Here is a 19,616-nt window from a genome sequence, read left to right as displayed (position 1 = left end):
CTCACAAGTTTTTAGAGTAGGTAAAACATCCATTTCTTTCATTTCCAAAGTCCAATACTATCCATCCTTCTGGTTCAAATGCCGGGTCTTTTACAGAAGATTCTCAAAATGGGGTCTGCAGACAACTTGCATCAGGTCATAAAGGGAGTTTGCAAAACTACAAAATTTCCAGGCCCCAATCTGAAAGATTCTAAATTAAGTTTGGGATAAAGACCAGAGAATCTGTATTTTTTTCCACAAACTTATTTGGCCTCTTTTCAGAACCACGTGTCTAGAAAGTCTTCCAGGAGCGTTCAGTACAAATAAGTTCTTTGGAAGAACACTTCAGGGGCCCGCCTGGTGGTATAGTGGTTAAGTTCATGCACTTTGCTTCAGTGGTACAGGGTTCGCAGGTTCGGAACCCAGGTGCGGACCTATGCACTGCTCATCAAGCCACGCTATGGCGGCATCCCATATACAACATAGAGGAAGATGGGCAACAGATGTTAGCTCAGGGCCAATCTCCCTCACCAAAAAAAAAAAAAAAAAAAACACACGCACAAAAAACACTTCAACGAAGCCTTCTGGTCTTCATATTGGCATGCTTGAGGCTCAGGCTGATTCTTCCTCTTCCTGACAACACAGGAACTAGCTTGAAGGACCGAATGACTGAAGAGGTTTTGGCCGGATCCACATACATCCCAATTTAGCAGCACAAACTAAGCTATTTGTCAAAATGCTTAAAACCATACGCGAAATCTGCGCATTGTGCTCTGTCTGGAAGGATGTGGCGAAGCAAGCCAGGTCTGATCGCTCACGTGGGGAAAACAGACTCTGAATCGGAATCCCCAAGTTTCAAGGGATGCTAGCCCCAGAGCCAGGAGGAAACTCAATTAGCCCAACTCATGCGCAGGCGCAGAAGGAAAGAGGACTATCAAACCGCCAAGGCGCGCCCTTCCCGCTTCCTCTTTCTGGCCTTCTCCCACCGCGCAGGCGCAGAGAGTGAACCAAGATGGCTGCCCCCGTGGATCTGGAGTTGAAGAAGGTAAAGGAGGGTATTGAGCAGGCAGTGGCTTCTCTTTGGAAGCTAAGGGGAGTGTGAACAAGAATATCGAGTGAGGCTCGAGTCCTGCGGAAGGAAAGAGGCCTCAGGGAATTGGGGAATGATTTCCCAGAGTCCTAAGGCGGGACCGGGTCTCCTTAGGCTGGAGTGGTGGGCGAGCGTCTCTAGCTGGATAAGAGCCGGTTGGGCTTGGTCTGGTTAAGTCAGGCGGGCCGTTGGCTGGCCTGTCCCCTCGTTCCGAGCTCCAGAGCCGTTTCGTTGCGCTCAGAGCCATCAGTTGCATCGTAAGGCCTGAAGTGAGCGTTTCAAATTGGAGCCCTTTCGGACGAGCCGAGGCATCTGTAATTCTGCATCCCCATCTGCTTTGAAAAACTCCCTGTTCCAACCTTGTGTTTTTTAGTCCACTTATTTGATTCCATCTTGAAAGGTCGTAGTATATACATACATTTCCGCGTCAGATATTCTCATAGCAATGTTCATCTGAGGGCTTTGTCTTCCACCCCCTTCCCCCTTTTTTTGAAGAACTTGTAAACTACAGAAACAAGTCCAGTAAAGTTTTCCAAATAAAATCGATGTCTGAAGGAATTGGGTTTCTCTCTTCAAACAATTGCTTATTAACGTGTTGTTACTTAAAAACGTTTTTGCCATCTGCGAGTTGTCAGGATTTTAACACCACTGCCAACCCAAAACGATATCCTTTTTTGGGGACGCTGGGACACAGGGATTGGAAAGGATGCTAGACTTCATCTACTTTAAACCTATACTTTTCTAGAAGAGGAAACTGAGTACCAGAAAAAATTCAGGCACAGGCTGAGAGTAGAATCCAGCATTCTCTGCTTTACTTCACACCTTTGACCATTAGTTTAGGTTTTTCAGAAAAGCAGATTTTACTAAAGACTGCCTTCTGGTCAACCTTTGCATAGCTCTTGCTCCTAATAAATGAAGCCGTTTGTACGTATGTGTGTGTGTCTTGCTTTTTGTCATTCCTGTTTGGAAACTTGTAAATTTAGCCCTTACCTGGTGGTCTCTAATGCAGTAGTATCTCAGCTTTAACAATATACTAGCTTCCTTAGCAAACTATGTACAGAACAATCAGGTAATACCTATAATTTTACATGCAAAACAAAATTCATTTTAAGAATGCTTGAAGCATTCTAAAAGTTTAACTTTTTTTTTTCTGTTAAAAATTCAAATTTAAGTCAGGGTTTAGTGAAAGAGCTAATAGAGTACAGCTGTGAATGGACTTGCCTCCCAGTATTATTTGGATTTGATGCTAAGAAACCTGTGGACAAAATGCATACTAAGAAAATGATTACAGACTTAAATTGGATAGTTTTGACAACCAATTAAATTAACCATAAGAGAAACTTGTGGGGCTGGCCCAGTGACATAGTGGTTAAGTTTAGGCACTCTCTGCTTCAGTGGACCACGGCCCCCGGTTCATGGGTTTGTATCCCTGGCAAACCTACACACCACTCATCAGGCCATGCTGTGGTGGCGTCCCACATACGAAATAGAGGAAGATTGGCACAGATATTAGCTCAGGGACAATCTTCCTCACCAAAAAAAAAAAAAAAAAAAGGAAACTTGTTGTTTAAAGGTTTTATCTTCTAATATCTTTATAAGGTCTCTTTTTGGAGGGGGTGGAGACTAATAGGAAATTTCAGGTACCTCCTCTCTCCTCAAATAAATCTTTTTAAACTTTACTATTAGGTGAGACCAAAGTCAGAATAAAACATAAGTAGTAGACTTTGCCATGTATTGCAGTCACTAATGTTATTAGTAAGGCATAAATTTGACAGCAGGTGAAAGTTATTCCAGGCACTTCAACAAAAATATCCAAGATCTGTGTTTATCTTTGAGTTAAGTGTACACAAGGGTCAAATTTGGCTTGGTATGTGCATGTGAAGATCATGATAAAGTCTACCAATGCTTTGAAATTTTTTTCTCTTTTTTTTTCTTTCTCTTAAAAATATTCATATTCTGAATATTACTGTAGACAGTAGAATAGAAAGATTTCTGAACTAGGGGTCAGAAGAAATGAATTTAAGTACTGTAGCTGCCTTTCCACCTAATAGTTATTAAGCCTGTGCAAGCCATTTATACCTCTTTAACACATTTAGTTACTTAATTTGTAAACTATGATGATGAAACTGCCATCCCTGACTCGTAACATCATTGAGAAGAGTAAATGAGATTTTTTTATTATATCCCTCAGTGCTCTCATATTAATATTCCAATGTTAATATTTCAAACAAATGTGGGAAAGTGCTATGAAACCTAGTTGTATAATGCAAATGTAGCAAGTTGTTACACTTATGATTCTTGTTTTCAGTCTCTGGGTTTCATCCTCTGACTGTTGCATTTATTGCTTTTATTATTCCTTGGGTACCTGCTACTTGATATGGTTATTATTTAATGTGCATTTGTTCTGCTTCTTCAAATAGATTGCTTCTTCTGAGGACAGGGTAAATTCAGTATTTAGCATAGTGGCTTGATCCTTTACAATTATATTGACTTTTGTTGGTGTTTGCTTTGGTAAATTTCACAGCTTTGTCTCTAGTTAGCATGCTTTATTTTTTTATTTATTTATGTTTTTGTGAGGAAGATCAGCCTTGAGCTAACATCCATGCCAATCCTCCTCTTTTTGCTGAGGAAGACTGGCTCTGAGCTAACATCTATTGCCAATCTTCCTCCTTTGTTCCCCCAAAGCCCCAGTAGATAGTTGTATGTCATAGTTGCACATCCTTCTAGTTGCTGTATGTGGGACGCCGCCTCAGCATGGCCAGACAAGCGGTGCGTTGGTGCGCAACCGGGATCCAAACCCTGGCTGCCAGTAGCGGAGCGCGCGCACTTAACCGCTAAGCCACGGGGCCCTCCCCTGCATGCTTTATTTTAATATATTTGAATTTGACTTAAATGTTTCCTGTAAAATGTTTTACGTACTAAATCAAGGACTTGTTTTTATTAGGCTTTCACAGAACTTCAAGCCAAAGTTATTGACACTCAACAGAAGGTGAAGCTTGCAGATATACAGATTGAACAGCTAAACAGAACGAAAAAGCATGCACATCTTACAGATACAGAGATTATGACTTTGGTAGATGAGACTAACATGTATGAAGGTGTAGGAAGAATGTAAGTAAAAATATATCCTTAAGGGGATTATCTTGGGAGAGGTATTGTCTGAATTAAATCAAAGAATTTGTTCATTTTAAACTTGGGGTAAAGTATCATAGTAGCTTTAAAGATCATCTAGTCAAATACCTTCTTTTTTTAAAAATGGGAACCTGAACCCCAGATAGATGTGTATAATTTTAGACTTTGAAGTACATTTCTTAAATATTTCCCTGTTCTTCTCTTTATGATTAGGTAGTTAAGTGTGTAACTTCAATGATTAAAAATATGATTTGTCATGAAAAGATGTTTATAGTAATTTTGTGTGTGAAGATTTAAGTAGTTGTAGTTTTAACCTCCCTTCCCTACCTAATTTATTATGAGTCATACAAATCATAAATCTTTTAGATGTCTGACTAGTGTTATAAAATAAAAATAAAGATTCAATTGTTATATAAATATGCTCATTCTGTCTTACATGAGAAATCTAGTAAACCAATTTACCTTTTGTTTGTTCTAATTGTTAATGATTAACCACCTACACTTCACTTTTTTTCTTTTAAAAATATATTATTATCCTTATATCTGCTTCATGTTCTTTAAGCAGTATATAAGGAATGGCAGAGCTCCTAACTACAGGTCACATTCCATTACAATGAGCTAAAAGGGGAAGGCTGATTTTTTTTTTTTTAAGTGGAGGAGGTACAGGAGGAGGGTTATTCTGGAATTTGGTCTTTGAATGTTACTTAGTAAGTGGACCATTACTTCAAGTTTGGAGGTCTTTTAGTTAGAATGGAATTTGACCTCAGTCTTAGGAGGACTTGTTTTGTGATTGATTTGAAGGAAGCATAACATGTGTAACATTTAGTAATGGCTTTGGGATGACATCATGAGAAGTAGACCCTGCTCATGACTAGCTAATCCATATCTTTCTCGAAAAGAGATAGATTGTGATCTGATTTGCTTTCTCAGAATAAACAATATACCACAAGTACATTTTGTCTCTGGAATTCATATTTTTCATTTTAGCTTGTTTTAAGAGAAAGAGAATCCCAATTTGAGAGTTTGTTACTGAGACAGAAGAATTGAGATGAGAACAAGGTAGAATCCTTGAGTATGTGTCTATGTAGTATGAAGTGCATTGTTGGCATTCACTACAGGGTAATTTTGTCTTTAATGTGAATATCCTTAGGTCTTAAAACAGTAATGCTAGCTTTTCTAGCATGCTTGTTAACATGTTGCACTTGGATTTTACATCAATATGTTAGCCTTTGTCTGCAATAGCTAAAGAATCTCGTTTTCCAAAATAGAAAAACTCTTTGAACATCTTTGGCCTTTTGAGCTACAGTGAAGTTTTTATTTTTAAGTAGAATAATTTCATTTATTAAACATTCTACAGAAGTGATAGGAGACTGCTTTTTTTGCATACTGCCCAAAGTGCTATAGATAGGTTCTATTCCACACAAAGAATTTTGGAGTTTAATGCCTGGGATATGAATTAGTTAATGGTAGAATAGTAGTATTTTCAGAAGATTTATTTCATATAAATTATGTTTCTTAAAAGAAAGGTCTAGTTTTAAATGTTTGGATAAAGTGGGACTCCTTTTTGGTTTCAAACTTTGGTTTTAAATTTGACTTTTGTGCTTTCTGCAGCTCGCTGGGAGTATGAATTTGACCCTGCATTGTAGGGGCGTGTAAGGTGAATAGGGTTTGTTGTTTGACTAGAGTATTAGTGTCCTCAGGAAGAAAAGACTTGCTGAGTATTAGTGTGGTCATGAGGATGTTCTTTTTCTTGATGCTAAACCTGAAATATGTATTTCTGAACTTATAGTCTCGAGTAATCTTGAGTATCATTGTGATTCACTTCTTTAATTCTAGTCTTTACCTTAATTTAGCTTTTCTTTTCCTTTTTGAGTATTATTTGGGAATTCTAATTGGAATATTAATTGTTCTCAAACTGTTGTTTTATTTTTTATTTTTTTGTGAGGAAGATCAGCCCTGAGCTAACATCCATGCCAAGTCTCCTCTTTTTGCTGAGGAAGACTGGCCCTGAGCTAATATCCAGCCGATCTTCCTTCACTTTATGTGGGGCACCACCACAACTTGGCCTGACAAAGCGGTGCGTTGGTACGCACCTGGGATCTGGACCCGGGCCACCAGCAGCGGAGCGCACGCACTTAACCACTATGCCACGGGGCCAGCCCCTCAAACAGATGTTTTAAAACCATGAATTATAAAATCCTATTAAACACTCCATTTTTGTGTTAGAATCTGCAGTAGATTTTTGCCATAACAGCAATTCGGGCCTCATTTTATCTTGCCTAGACTATTGCAATAGCATTTTAACTGTTCTTTCTGCCTTTATTCTGTCTGTCCAAACGCATTCTTCAAACATCTGACAGAATTGATCATGTCAATATTTTTCATAAAATCCATTGTTTGTCCTCTGTTGCCTACAGTAAAATGTAAGCTTGTTAACCTAGCATTCATGTTTATTCATAATCTGTCCTTAATTTACCCTTCTAGTCTCAAGTACCACTACTTTCTACTCCCAGTCTCAGGATAGCATGTAAATTTCATCTCATGGATTTACCTCCTTCCATTGGTTTTGGGTTATCTGTTGAGAAGGAGTTTGTCTCATGTGGGCTTTAAACATGCTTTTTTTTTTTTTTTTTTAAATTTTTTGTTTATTGCAGTAACGTTGGTTTATAACATTGTAAAAATTTCAGGTGTACATCATTGTACTTCTATTTCTGCATAGATTACATCATGTTCACCACCAAAATACTAATTACAACCCATCACCACACACATGTACCGAATTATCCCTTTCACCCTCCTCCCTCCCCCCTTCCCCTCTGGTAACCACCAATCCAATCTCTGTCCCTGTGTGTTTGTTTATTGTTGTTATTATCTGCTACTTAATGAAGGAAATCATACGGTATTTGACCTTCTCCCTCTGACTTATTTCACTTTGCATTATACCCTCAATGTCCATCCATGTTGTCACAAATGGCTGGATTTCATCGTTTCTTATGGCTGAGTAGTATTCCATTGTGTGTATATACCACAGCTTCTTTATCCATTCGTCCCTTGGTGGGCACTTAGGTTGCTTCCAAGTCTTGGCTATTGTGAATAACGCTGCAGTGAACACAGGGGTGCATGTACCTTTACAAATTGGTGTTTTCAAGTTCTTTGGATAAATACCCAATAGTGGAATAGCTGGATCATATGGTAGTTCTATCCTTGGTTTTTTGAGGAATCTCCATACTGTTTTCCATAGTGGCTGCACCAGTTTGCACTCCCACCAGCAGTGTATGAGAGCCCCCTTCTCTCCACATCCTCTCCAACACATGTTGTTTCCTGTCTTGTTAATTATAGCCATTCTAACGGGCGTGAGGTGATATCTCATTGTAGTTTTGATTTGCATTTCCCTGATAGTTAGTGATTTTGAACATCTTTTCATGTGTCTGTTGGCCATCTGTATATCTTCTTTGGAGAAATGTCTGTTCAGGTCTTTTGCCCATTTTTTAATTGGGTTGTTAGTTTTTTTGTTGTTGAGATGCATGAGTTCTTTATATATTTTGGAGATTAAGCCCTTATCAGAATTATGGTTTGCAAATATCTTCTCCCAATTGTTAGGTTGTCTTTTCGTTTTGTTGATGGTTTCCTTTGCTGTGCAGAAGCTTTTTAGTTTGATGTAGTCCCATTTGTTTATTTTTTCTATTGCTTCTCTTGCTTGGTCAGATGTGGTGTTTGAAAAGATGTTGCTAAGACCGATGTGGAAGACCATACTGCCTATGTTTTCTTCTAGAAGTTTCACAGTTTCAGGTCTTACATTCAAGTCTTTAATCCATTTGGAGTTAATTTTTGTGTATGGTGTAAGGTAAGGGTCTACTTTCATTTTTTTTGCACGTGGCTATCCAGTTTTCCCAACACCATTTGTTGAAGAGACTTTCTTTTCCCCATTGTATGTTCTTGGCTCCTTTGTCAAAGACTAGCTGTCCATAGATGTGTGGGTTTATTTCTGGGCTTTCGATTCTATTCCATTGATCTATGTGTCTGTTTTTGTGCCAGTACCATGCTGTTTTGGTTACTATAGCTTTGCAGTATATTTTGAAATCAGGGAGTGTGATACCTCCAGCTTTGTTCTTTTTTCTCAGGATTCCTTTAGCTATTCGGGGTCTTTTGTTGTTCCATATAAATTTTAGGATTCTTTGTTCTATTTCTGTGAAAAATGTTGTTGGAACTTTGATAGGGATTGCATTGAATCTATGGATTGCTTTAGGAAGTATGGACATCTTAACTATGTTAATTCTTCCACTCCAAGGGCACAGAATATCTTTCCATTTCTTTGTGTCTTCTTCAATTTCTTTCAGCAATGTTTTAAAGTTTTTGGTCTATAGATCTTTCACCTCTTTGGTTAAGTTTATTCCTAGGTATTTTATTCTTTTTGTTGCAATTGTAAGTGGGATGGTATTCTTAATTTCTCTTTCTGCTACTTCGTTGTTAGTGTACAGAAATGCAACTGATTTTTGTATGTTGATTTTGTATCCTGCAACTTTACCATATTCGTTTATTACTTCTAAAAGTTTTCTGGTGGATTCTTTAGGGTTTTCTATATATAAAATCATGTCATCTGCAAATAGTGACAGTTAAACATGCTTTAATTGATTAGTGATGTCTGTCATAGGGTGAGGATAGAAGAGTAGTAGCACATATACCAGAAATTGTTATCCCTCCCCCTGCCTCATGGGCTTCCTCACACATGCCATGTTTTTGTGCTTTCTTGCTTTTGCTCATGTCCTTGGTCTGCAATATCCCACTTTCCCTTGTGAAATTTTCATCCTTCAAGACATAGCTCATCTTCTCTGAAGATTTTTCCATCCTCTCTGGCAGACTTATTCACACTTTTGTGGGTAATACCAGGGCTTTTGTTCTGATAGCTACTAGAGCAGAGATTGATTGATTTTTAAATGGATCAGTTTCCCCAACTAGATTGTCAGCTCTGTAAGACCATGTACATATTTATCTTTGTTTCCTTAGTTCTCAGCATAATGTCTGGCACAAAATAGGTGTTAAATGTGTGTGGATTTGAATTGAATATGATTATTTCTCTTGCCTAAAATAACTGCATTTTCTTTTGGTTCTTTAGAAAGAAAATATGTTTAGAACGTGTCAGAAACTTAAGAATTAGACTTTATTATTCTGTTTTAATATACAATTCAATAAAGATGAAATTATAAAAGGAACATATTTTGACTAAGGTCCAAGGAATTGTTTCTGACCAAAATTATGTCCTTTGATCTGACAGGGTTAATTTTTTAATTAAATCTGTTGAGAAAGTTGACTAATTCTAAATGCCAACCAGTTGCAGAGATATTCAGTCGCAACTGACAATATAGAAAAACCTAAGTCTTTAGAATTATGCTGAGGGCAATATAATCCTTGGAGAATAAAGGCTATTCTATGCAGAATAATAGCGGTATAATTTTATGTATTTTACCTTCCTCATCTTCACATAGGATGGAAGTCCGATTTTTCTTTTTAGGGTATGTGTTTACCAAATCGTTGCAAGCCTAGATGCTTTTCAAGTCATAAGTATGGAGAAACTTGGTAGTGTTAAATACCTCTTATATATGGCTATTATTGGTTAATCTACAGGATAAAAGATGATAAATTGCTATATACTATAAGCTCTTTGTAGTCATTGCTCAAAGCTGTATTCCTTCCAGTCTCTTGGCATGTTGCCAGCACATTTTAGTTCTCTTACTTCATATTCTTTGGAGAGGCTGTTATGTAGCCTGATACTACTACCACCAATTTCTCGTTTTGCTACTTAAGCTGTTTGTGAGCTGACCTCACTATGCTGCTTTGAGAGCTATGATGAAAGTTACAACTGTGGAATGATCTGTCTGAATAGTTGGAAGTGTTTGTCTTTGCATCTTTCTGGCGTGCGAGGAGGGAATAGACACAGCTCTCAAATAAATATTACGTGAATATTTCTTGTATCTTTTTTTTTTTTTTTGGTGAAGATTGGCCCTGAGCTACCATCCATTGCCAATCCTCCTCTTTTAGCTGAGGAAGATTGGCCCTGGGATAACATCTGTGCCCATCTTCCTCTACTTTATATGTGGGATGCCTGCCACAGCATGGCTTCATAAGTGGTGTGTAGGTCCACGCCCAGGATCCGAACCTGTGAACCCTGGGCCGCTGAAGCGGAGTGTGAGAACTTCTTTTTTTTTTTTTTTTTGTGAGGAAGATCAGCCCTGAGGTAACATTCATGCCAATCATCCTCTTTTTGCTGAGGAAGACCGTCCCTTGGCTAACATCTATTGCCAATCCTCCTCCTTTTTTTCCCTTTTTCTCCCCAAAGCCCCAGTAGATAGTTGTATGTCATAGTTGGACATCCTTCTAGTTGCTGTATGTGGGATGTTGCCTCAGCATGGCTGGACAAGCGGTGCATCGGTGCGCGCCCGGGATCTGAACTTAGGCCGCCAGTAGCGGAGAGCGTGCACTTAACTGCTACGCCATGGGGCCGGTCCCGGAGTGTGTGAACTTAACCACTACACCACCGGGACAGCCCCTCTTGTATCTTTTTTTTATGAATAAGAACCAGTTTATAATGGTTTATGGGAATTTTCTTCCTTTTTACTTTGCGTAGTAGAAGATAAGAGTATTTTTTATTTATTTAATACTTTTATTTATTTTTTCCCCCCAAAGCCCCAGTAGATAGTTGTATGTCACAGCTGCACATCCTTCTAGTTGCCGGCCCAAGAGTATTTTTTAGAAATAAGAATTATAGGGCCAGGTCCGTGGCTTAGCGGTTAGGTGCGCGCGCTCCGCTGCTGGCGGCCCGGGGTTCGGATCCCGGGGGCGCGCCGACGCACCGCTTCTCCGGCCATGCTGAGGCCGCGTCCCACATACAGCAACTAGAAGGATGTGCAGCTGTGACATACAACTATCTACTGGGGCTTTGGGGGGAAAAAATAAATAAATAAAAATCTTTAGAAATAAGAATTAGATTTGAAAGTGCACATAAGTGACATTTAGCCATGCTAGTATTTGAAAGGACCATCATTAGAATAAATGTCAGACTTATTTTTATTAACGATAGGTATGATCCTGATCCTGGTTTGGTGTCAGATCTCTTATTCTATTACTCTAATAGCCTTTTGCTTGAGCATTACATAAATAGCATTTCTTCTTTCCAAAAGAGACAAATTAAGCTTTTTGTTTTTTTAATGTGGAAGGAACTTAAGTAGATTAGCCTTTGAGAAGAATGATTAGTGCCTTTTTAAAACTGAACCTAACTAAAAATAACTTTGTACCATATTTAAACTAATTTAGAGGTATGCCACCTTCTGTGGGTATTTTTTACATTTAAGGAACTAAGAATGAACAATGGTATAAATCTACCGACTAGATAAGTGTCTAGCAATGCAGAAATTGCTGTTTGGGAGCGGTGTTGCTATTTCTACTTGTTGAAGTAATTTGGTGGTTGATCTCTAATGGTTGAAAGATCCAGAAGTGTAAAACTTAAGATAAATGTGGCACAGGTAGAAAGTGAAAACAGTACGTATATTCCTGTTAGATAACAAATTAAAAAAAAATCTAAATAGTTGAGCAATTTTTCAACTAATTAGGATGTAGCAATCTGTGAACTCTTCATGACAGCTTGGTTGAACTGCCCTTTGTTTAAAAGGTTATGTTGGTTTTGTTGTGATTTTAATTGTTAGTTTGGATGTTGACCTGTACTTTGAATCATGACATTTAGTAAAGCCAGGATGAAATATTTGCAGTTTCTCTAAGTTTAGTTATGTTAAATATTAATAGAGAGGGATATAGTCATGCTGCCTCAAGTTTTGCGACCATTTTACAGTTTCATGTAGTTGTAGAGTTGATATTCCAGTCAGTTTGAGGTAATTTTAAAGCTGAAGGAATGGTTGTACTATATTTTATTCTTAAGTGATTAGGAAATAAACTACAAATCTTGGTGTAGTAAATATTGTTGATATTATAGTAAAAATACTTTATATCGCTGTTCTCACTGGAATCAAGTTTTGATATTTTATTTAGTACTTACTGTAGGAGGAAAACAAATAATGTGCAGATTACTTTTTGTGTGAGAGCCACATTGCAAATTCAAATTTATAAACTCTTTTTATACTCTCTTTAAAGGTACTACTCTGTATTTTAGAGAAAATGAAGCAAAGATAAAATAATTTTCAAAAGTAAGAAGGAATTTTTTAGATTTTAAAGGAAGAGGAATTCTTGATATTGAGCTGCTTTTACTAATAGAATATGACACACCCTTCTTGTGTTTTTATACAGAGCCATTTAAAGTCAAGCTTTCATTGCTCAGAGTTCTAAGGGAAAAAATAACTTTTCCTGTTGTGCAGGGAAAAATGACTTCAGTTTTGTTGATGTTGAGTATGTATATAACCTCAGTTGGGCACACTGTCGTCTTCCACAGATGTGGTACTTTAGGGAGAGGAGATTTTTGAGTAATATTCTTAATTTCCTTAAGTTGTTAGTGATTTTAAAACTTGGTGTTCATTATAACTCTGCTGTACTGCTGTGTAGAATGACATCACTGTTTTTATGCTAGGGGAAGTTAACAAACATTTACATAGGAATTACATAGCTATGTTTCTTCTGCAGAAGAGCACTTTTAATAATTCTTTCCCTTCTTCCCCTCCCATGTCCTCCAAAATCCAAACAATCTGACTGAAACACAGGAAATTAATTTTGAAAATGTTGTGCTAATTAGAAGTCTATTGAAAAAAAGGAAAAAGAAGTCTGTTATTCTTATCTTTGGATATACTAACAAGCTAAAATAAAATTTTTATTTAATGTGTCCTTGTGGTAGGCTTACTTATTTTAGGCTCGAACTTGTTTAAAAAAATGTAAATGTAATTGATTAATTTCATTACTTGGAGGACTTTGCTTCTGTATTTCCTTACATCAAAAGTCCTGACCTTTTTTTTTTTCCCACCGACAGAGGATTAAACAAAATCTGCTTTTGTTGCATGAAAGTAGCAATTATTCAACAACACAAGAGGATACTACAGTGTATTCCAATTTGTGATGAGCAAGAGTCAGTGTAGTTAACTGAGGGAAGCGTGAAAATTATCGTTACCTTGTTGTTCCTATATAAATAAAAATAAAGGTAGCAGTAATTTTGAACTTTGTTACTTTGTCATTGGGGAATTGTGTGCTGTAACTGACTTAACTCTGGCTGAATTTCTCTGAAATGAAAAACAATCAATTTTAAGCTGTACCAAGAATTTTCTGATTTTAGCTGCCACTTATCTCATAGTGGCAGATTTAGGAACAACTTGCTATCTAATCTGTTTGAGAGAGGACTGAAATGTTCATGTCAGGGAACATAATCTGCTTAATGAAACATCCAAAAATGAGCTCAAAAAAAGGGTGACAGGCAGTCCATATCTATGAACACACACTTGGTAATGACTTATTAGTATTCTTTTGTTTCTTATGTGGACTGCAAATATCCTTTGCCCAGATGGAATAATTAGGATGGCAGTGTGTTGTATGCACCATTAGTGCCTCTAGTTTTGCGAAGAATGTATGCTCAATTTATTTTTAGAATTTAAATTTGAATGGACATGTCTGGGAGGGTGTTATCTCACTGCCTTGGCCAGGAGCTCTCATTACCAACTTTTGTTCTGAGGAAGATCAGTTACCTTGAAATGGACCAGATTACTTGGAAAACGCTATTCCTTTGGCTTTGAAGAGGACTTAAAGTATTCTTGTATCAAAATTTGCACAGCAGCAGGAGCCCAGTATTAAAAATGTACCTCTAAATAGATAAGAACATGACTGCCCTAAGCTGAGCCTTTTACATTGTTTGGCTCAGGTTAAAAGATTTGGACCACAATATGCATCCTGTATGTGTGTGTCTGACTGAGTCTTTTGCATTTGTGCCAAAATATATTTATATTTCTTTGTGACTTTCTGCTTTTGTACCAGGAGTCTTCTGTTCTGTTTGTGTCCTTTAGTACTCATTGGATAGTAATTTTTACTATCCAGTGGTTATATTTTATCCAATGTTATATTTTAACTTACTAGTAAAATAAAGATCACATCTTGGAAAAAGTTGTAGCATAGCTTGATTCTTAGATGTGGAAATGTTTGGAGTTTGATGAGGCCAGAGTAAAAGTGGTAAACATCTGAGGTGATTATTTACCAGAATGCTTAGAATACCAAATAGTGACCAAAAATAAGCATCATGTTTAAAATAGATTAACACACTACTGCTTCCATTTCAGGAGTAATAGTTTGATTTAAAAATACACAGTGATTTTTAATTCGTACAAATTGAACCTAGCAGTGGGTGAGTTACTTATCTAGAACTCCTTATCTAGAGGAGTGTTTATGTGGGATTGGGTTCCTGAAGAGACCATGATTCTCTGATTATTCCTTTGAATTCTCAGTCCTCATCTTATTTAACTTATCAGTAGCATTTATCCAGTTGATCTTTCTTTCTTTCTTGAAGCACTTTCTTCCTTTTGCTTCCGGGATACTTCCTCTTGGTTTTCCACCTATTTCACTGGCCATTCCTTCTCAGTCTTCTTTACTGTTTCCTTTTCTTTCCCATTTCCAAGTATTCGATTGACCTTGGGCTCGCCTTTGGTTTTTTTTTTTTTTTTTTTTTTTTTTTTGTGAGGAGATCAGCCCTGAGCTAACACCCGCCAATCCTCCTCTTTTTTTGCTGAGGAAGACGGCCCTGGGCTAACATCTGTGCCCATCTTCCTCCACTGTATATGGGAGGCCGCCACAGCATGGCTTACCAAGCAGTGCGTCGGTGCGCGCCCGGGATCCGAACCAGCGAACCCCGGGCCGCCGCAGCGGAGCGCGCGCACTTAACCGCTTGCACCACCGGGCCGGCCCCTCGCCTTTGGTTTTTTTTCTCTTCTTGATACTCAGTCTCGTAGTGATCTCATTAAGGCTTATCTCTTTACATGACTTTTTATATACTGACAATCCTAGATTTTTATCTTTAACCTAGACCCCTTCCTAAACTCCAAACTTGGTATCCACCTGCTTACTTTACATTTCCATTTGATGCCTTGATAGGCATCTCAAGATTAACTTGACCAAAATAAAATTCTCACTCTTTACAAATAAACCAGTTCCTCCTTCAGTCTTCCTTCCTTTGGTAAATGAGTTTTCTGTCCTTCCACTTCTTCCAAATCTCGGTGACATCTTTGACTCTTCCCTTTCAATCTTACATTCAATCCATTAGCAGAGGCTCTATCTTTAAAGTTTGGTCAGAATCTGAACATTTCTACTTACCACTACCCTGGTCTAAGGTACTATTGGATATTGCAGTTGTCTCTTGACGGAGCTCCCTGCTTCCATCATTACCACTTTATAGCTGTTCTCAACTGAACAGCCAGAGTGATCCTTTTAAAACGTAAGTCAGATGACTCTAGTCAAAATCTTCAGTTGGTTTTCCATTTTATCGGTGAAAAAGACAAGGGCTTTTGCAGTTGCTGGTCTCTGTGCCTGAAGCTGCCTTCTTCCAGATGTCTACATGGCTTACACCTTCTCTTCCTTCAGGTCTTCACTGAAAAGGCATTGAGGCCTTTCATGACCACCATATTTAAAATTATACACATACTTCTACCCTCACCTACTTGCCTCTTGTACTCTCCTTTTTTGGCTTTATATTGCTCCATGGCACTTATAACCATCTGGCATACTGTAGTACTAATTATCTGTTTTTCTTTTTTTTTTTTTTAATTTTATTTATTTATTTATTTTTCCCCCTAAGCCCCAGTAGATAGTTGTATGTCATAGCTGCACATCCTTGTAGTTGCTGCATGTGGGACACGGCATCAGCATGGCCGGAGAAGCGGTGTGTCGGTGCGCGCCCAGGATCCAAACCCGGGCTGCCAGCAGCGGAGCGTGCGCAGTTAACCACTAAGCCATGGGGCCGGCCCTATCTGTTTTTCTTAAATCAGCTTTATTGAGGTATAATTTATATACGGTAAAATGCACTCATTTTAAGAGTTCAGTTGGATGAATTTTCACAAATGTAACCACCATTCCAGTCATGATATAGAGCTTTTTCATTACCCTAAAAAGTTCCTTTGTGCTTCTTCCAAGTCACTCCCCTTCCAAATCCTGCTCTAGACAGCTGATAATCTGATTTCTATCATTAATTTTGCCTAGAACTTCATATGGAATATGTAAATAGTATTATTATAATATGTACTCCTTTGTGTGGCTTTTTTCATTAAGCATGATGCTTCCGAGATTTGTCCATGTTATGTGTATTGGGCCTCCTCAAGGACTGTATGTTAGGCTTCAGTTCCACTTATTTCAGTACTCTTACCTCTGCCCTCCTCCCTGTGCTTGCCAGCTTCATCTTCAGGTTGGCTGCTGGAGTTTCAAGGATTTCATTTAGACGTGACAACATCCAGAGTAAGAAAGTACCATGTTTTCTGTGTCACCTTTGTAGGAGCAAAGAAATCTTTTCCAGAAGTCTTCTAAAGGGCCACCTCTCACATTTCATGACATGCTTGGACTTAAATCTTGGGGGATGGGACTGCCATGATTGCATAAGACCAATCAAGATTGACCCCAGGATTCATTTCCCTGAGTCACTTGGAAAGGTCCATCAACAAAGAAAGGGGAACATGTATTGGGCCGCCAACCAATAGTATCCGCTGAAATCATCAATAACAGTCGTTGTAGTGACCAACAACTGAGGGCTATCTACATGAAAACTGTAATATGTTTAGGATGAATTAGGGAAGAGTTTAATCAGGGAGTACAAGGAGGAAGCTCTTGAAGTAATTCAGGAGTGTAGCAATAAGGGCATAAATTTAGGTGGCAGAAGTGGAATGGAGAGAAAGAGGGTCAGTATGAAAGAAAGTGATGAGTCTTAGTGATACATTGGGACTATAGAGGACAAGGAGGATACCTGCAGGTTTGGGATTTAAGTGAGTGGGCAAGTGGTAATATCACTGATAGAAGCTGAAGTTGAGATGGGGAAACTGCGTATAGGGAATACTGGTATGGGTAGATAAAATGAGTTTAATTTGGGACGTGTTGAATTTGAGGAGATATGGAACTTACAAGTAGAAATGACTGTTAGATGATGCAGACATAGTGCAGGTGATAGGGGTTGATATTATTTTGAGGGTCATTAGCCAAGTTGAAACCTTGAAAATAAGTGAGTTCTTGTAGGGACTTTGGGTAGAGATAGCTTAGCTGAGAGCCTTGCATAGTGCTTGCAATATGGGCACTGGAAGAGAAAAGGAAGGAGAGGTTTATGAATATGGTAGTTGATGAGGGGAACATGGCTAGTGTAGGACTAAGATACAGCAGCATCTCAGAGTTAGATTTGAGCATACTGTGTTCTGTAGACTTCTTTTGCCTGAGGTATGGCAGGTCTAGGTGCTGTATTTCTGGGTTACAGTCTAAAACTACATTATTTTGTTGCTCAAATAGTTCCACTTTGGCCACTGGCTCTTTCAGGTTGTCTCCTGTGTCCTTTTAACATGTCCCCAACCTTTTTTGTTTGCTTGTTTTTTTAATTAATAGACTTTATTTTTTAGAGCGGTTTTAGGTTTACAGAAAAATTGAGCAGAAAGTACAGAGAACTCTTACATAGGTCCCCCCCCCCCGGCCACCCCGGTTTTCTCTATTAAAATCTTGCATTTGTCTGGTACATTTGTTACAATTGATGAGGGAATTTTGATTGATTATGATTAACCAAGGTTCATAGTTTACATTAGGATTCCCTCTTTGTTTTGTACAGTTCTGTGGGTTTTGATAAATGTATTATATCTTATATCTGCCATACAGTATCTGTAATGTATATAATGTATACATTACAGATATATATGTATTTATTTATTTTTTTTTTTGAGCAAAGTTGGCCCTGAACTAACATCTCTTGCCAGTCTTCCTCTCTTTTTCCTTTTTCCTCTCCAAAGCCCTGGTGGATAGTCGTATGTCGTAGTTGTACATCCTTCTAGTTGCTCTATGTGGGACGCCACGTCAGCGTGGCTTGATGAGCGGTGCATAGGTCTGCGCCCAGGATCTGAACTGGCGAACCCCAGGCCACCAAAGCAGAGTGCACGAACTTAACCACTATGCCACCGGACTGGCCCCACAGATATTTGTATGTCTTGTATCTGCTCCTGTGCTCTACCTATTCATTCTTCCCTTCCTCCCCAAACCCATCTTTTTACTGTCTCTATAGTTCCAGAATGTCAAATAGTTGGAATCATACAGTATATAGCCTTTTCACACTGGCTTCTTTCACCTTGCAATGTGCATTTGTTTCCTTCATGTCTTTTCATGGCTTGATAGCTCTTTTTTTTTTTTTTCTATTTTTTTTCCTCACACTGCTTCATTTTGATAGCTCTATTGCTATATTTTTGAGTTTATTGATGTTTTCTTCTATGCTGTCTAATTTGCTGTAAAGCCTATCCAGTGAATTTTCTTTACTTTAAATACTGTATTTTTTTTTTTTTTTTTTTTGTGAGGAGATCAGCCCTGAGCTAACATCCGCCAATTCTCCTCTTTTTTTGCTGAGGAAGACGGCCCTGGGCTAACATCTGTGCCTATCTTCCTCCACTTTATATGGGACGCCGCCACAGCATGGCTTACCAAGCAGTGCGTCGGTGCGCGCCCGGGATCCGAACCAGCGAACCCCGGGCCGCCGCAGCGGAGCGCGCGCACTTAACCGCTTGCGCCACCGGGCCGGCCCCTAAATACTGTATTTTTGATCACCAGAAGTAGCACTTGCCTCTTTTTTATATCTTTAATTTCTCTGCTTAAGTTCTTGTCTTCTTTTAATTCTTAATCATGTTTATTATAACATTTTTAAAGCTTTTATATGCTAATTGCTTTATTTCTCTCCTTTCTGAGTCTATTTCTGTTGACTGAATTTTCTTCTGGCTATGGGTCACATTTTCTTATTTATTTATGTCTCTAGTGATACATATATGTATTTTGTAAATGCACAAGCTGGTACTTATTTATTTTTTAATTGAGATATAATTGACATATAACATTATATTAGTTTCAGATATACAACATAATGATTTGATATTTGTATATATTGTGAAATGACCTCCACAGTAAGTCTAGTTAAGATCCATCACCACCATAGTTAAAATATTTTTTCTCGTGATGAGAACTTTTGAGATTTACTCTCTTAGTAATTTTCAGATATACAATATAGTATGTTAACTATAGTCACCATGTGTACATTACATCCCTGTGACTTATTTATTTTAGAACTGGAGGTTTGGGCCAGCCCCGTGGCTTAGCGGTTAAGTGCACGCACTCCTCTACTGGCGGCCCGGGTTCGAATCCCGGGTGTGCACCGACGCACCGCTTCTCCGGCCATGCTGAGGCCGCGTCCCACATACAGCAACTAGAAGGATGTACGACTATGACATAGAAC

The 19,616-nt window shown here is 38.3% G+C and overlaps 1 protein-coding gene across 1 annotated transcript in view; it reads left to right on the top strand.

Annotated features, from left to right (window-relative positions):
- Nucleotides 1-946: 946 nt before the first annotated feature.
- Nucleotides 947-19,616, top strand: part of PFDN1 (prefoldin subunit 1) — a 77,665-nt gene continuing 58,995 nt past the window's right edge. Inside the window, exons 1-2 of the mRNA XM_058541847.1 lie at nt 947-1,024; nt 4,014-4,180. Of these exons, the coding sequence (XP_058397830.1) occupies nt 992-1,024; nt 4,014-4,180 (200 nt within the window). The 5' untranslated portion in view covers nt 947-991. The remainder of the gene's footprint in view (nt 1,025-4,013; nt 4,181-19,616) is intronic.

Source organism: Diceros bicornis, chromosome 1 (assembly GCF_020826845.1).
Source record: "Diceros bicornis minor isolate mBicDic1 chromosome 1, mDicBic1.mat.cur, whole genome shotgun sequence".
In the NCBI taxonomy this organism is placed as follows: Eukaryota; Metazoa; Chordata; class Mammalia; order Perissodactyla; family Rhinocerotidae; genus Diceros; species Diceros bicornis.
Note: the sequence above shows the minus strand (reverse complement) of the source record. Positions and strands in the feature narration are given on the sequence as shown.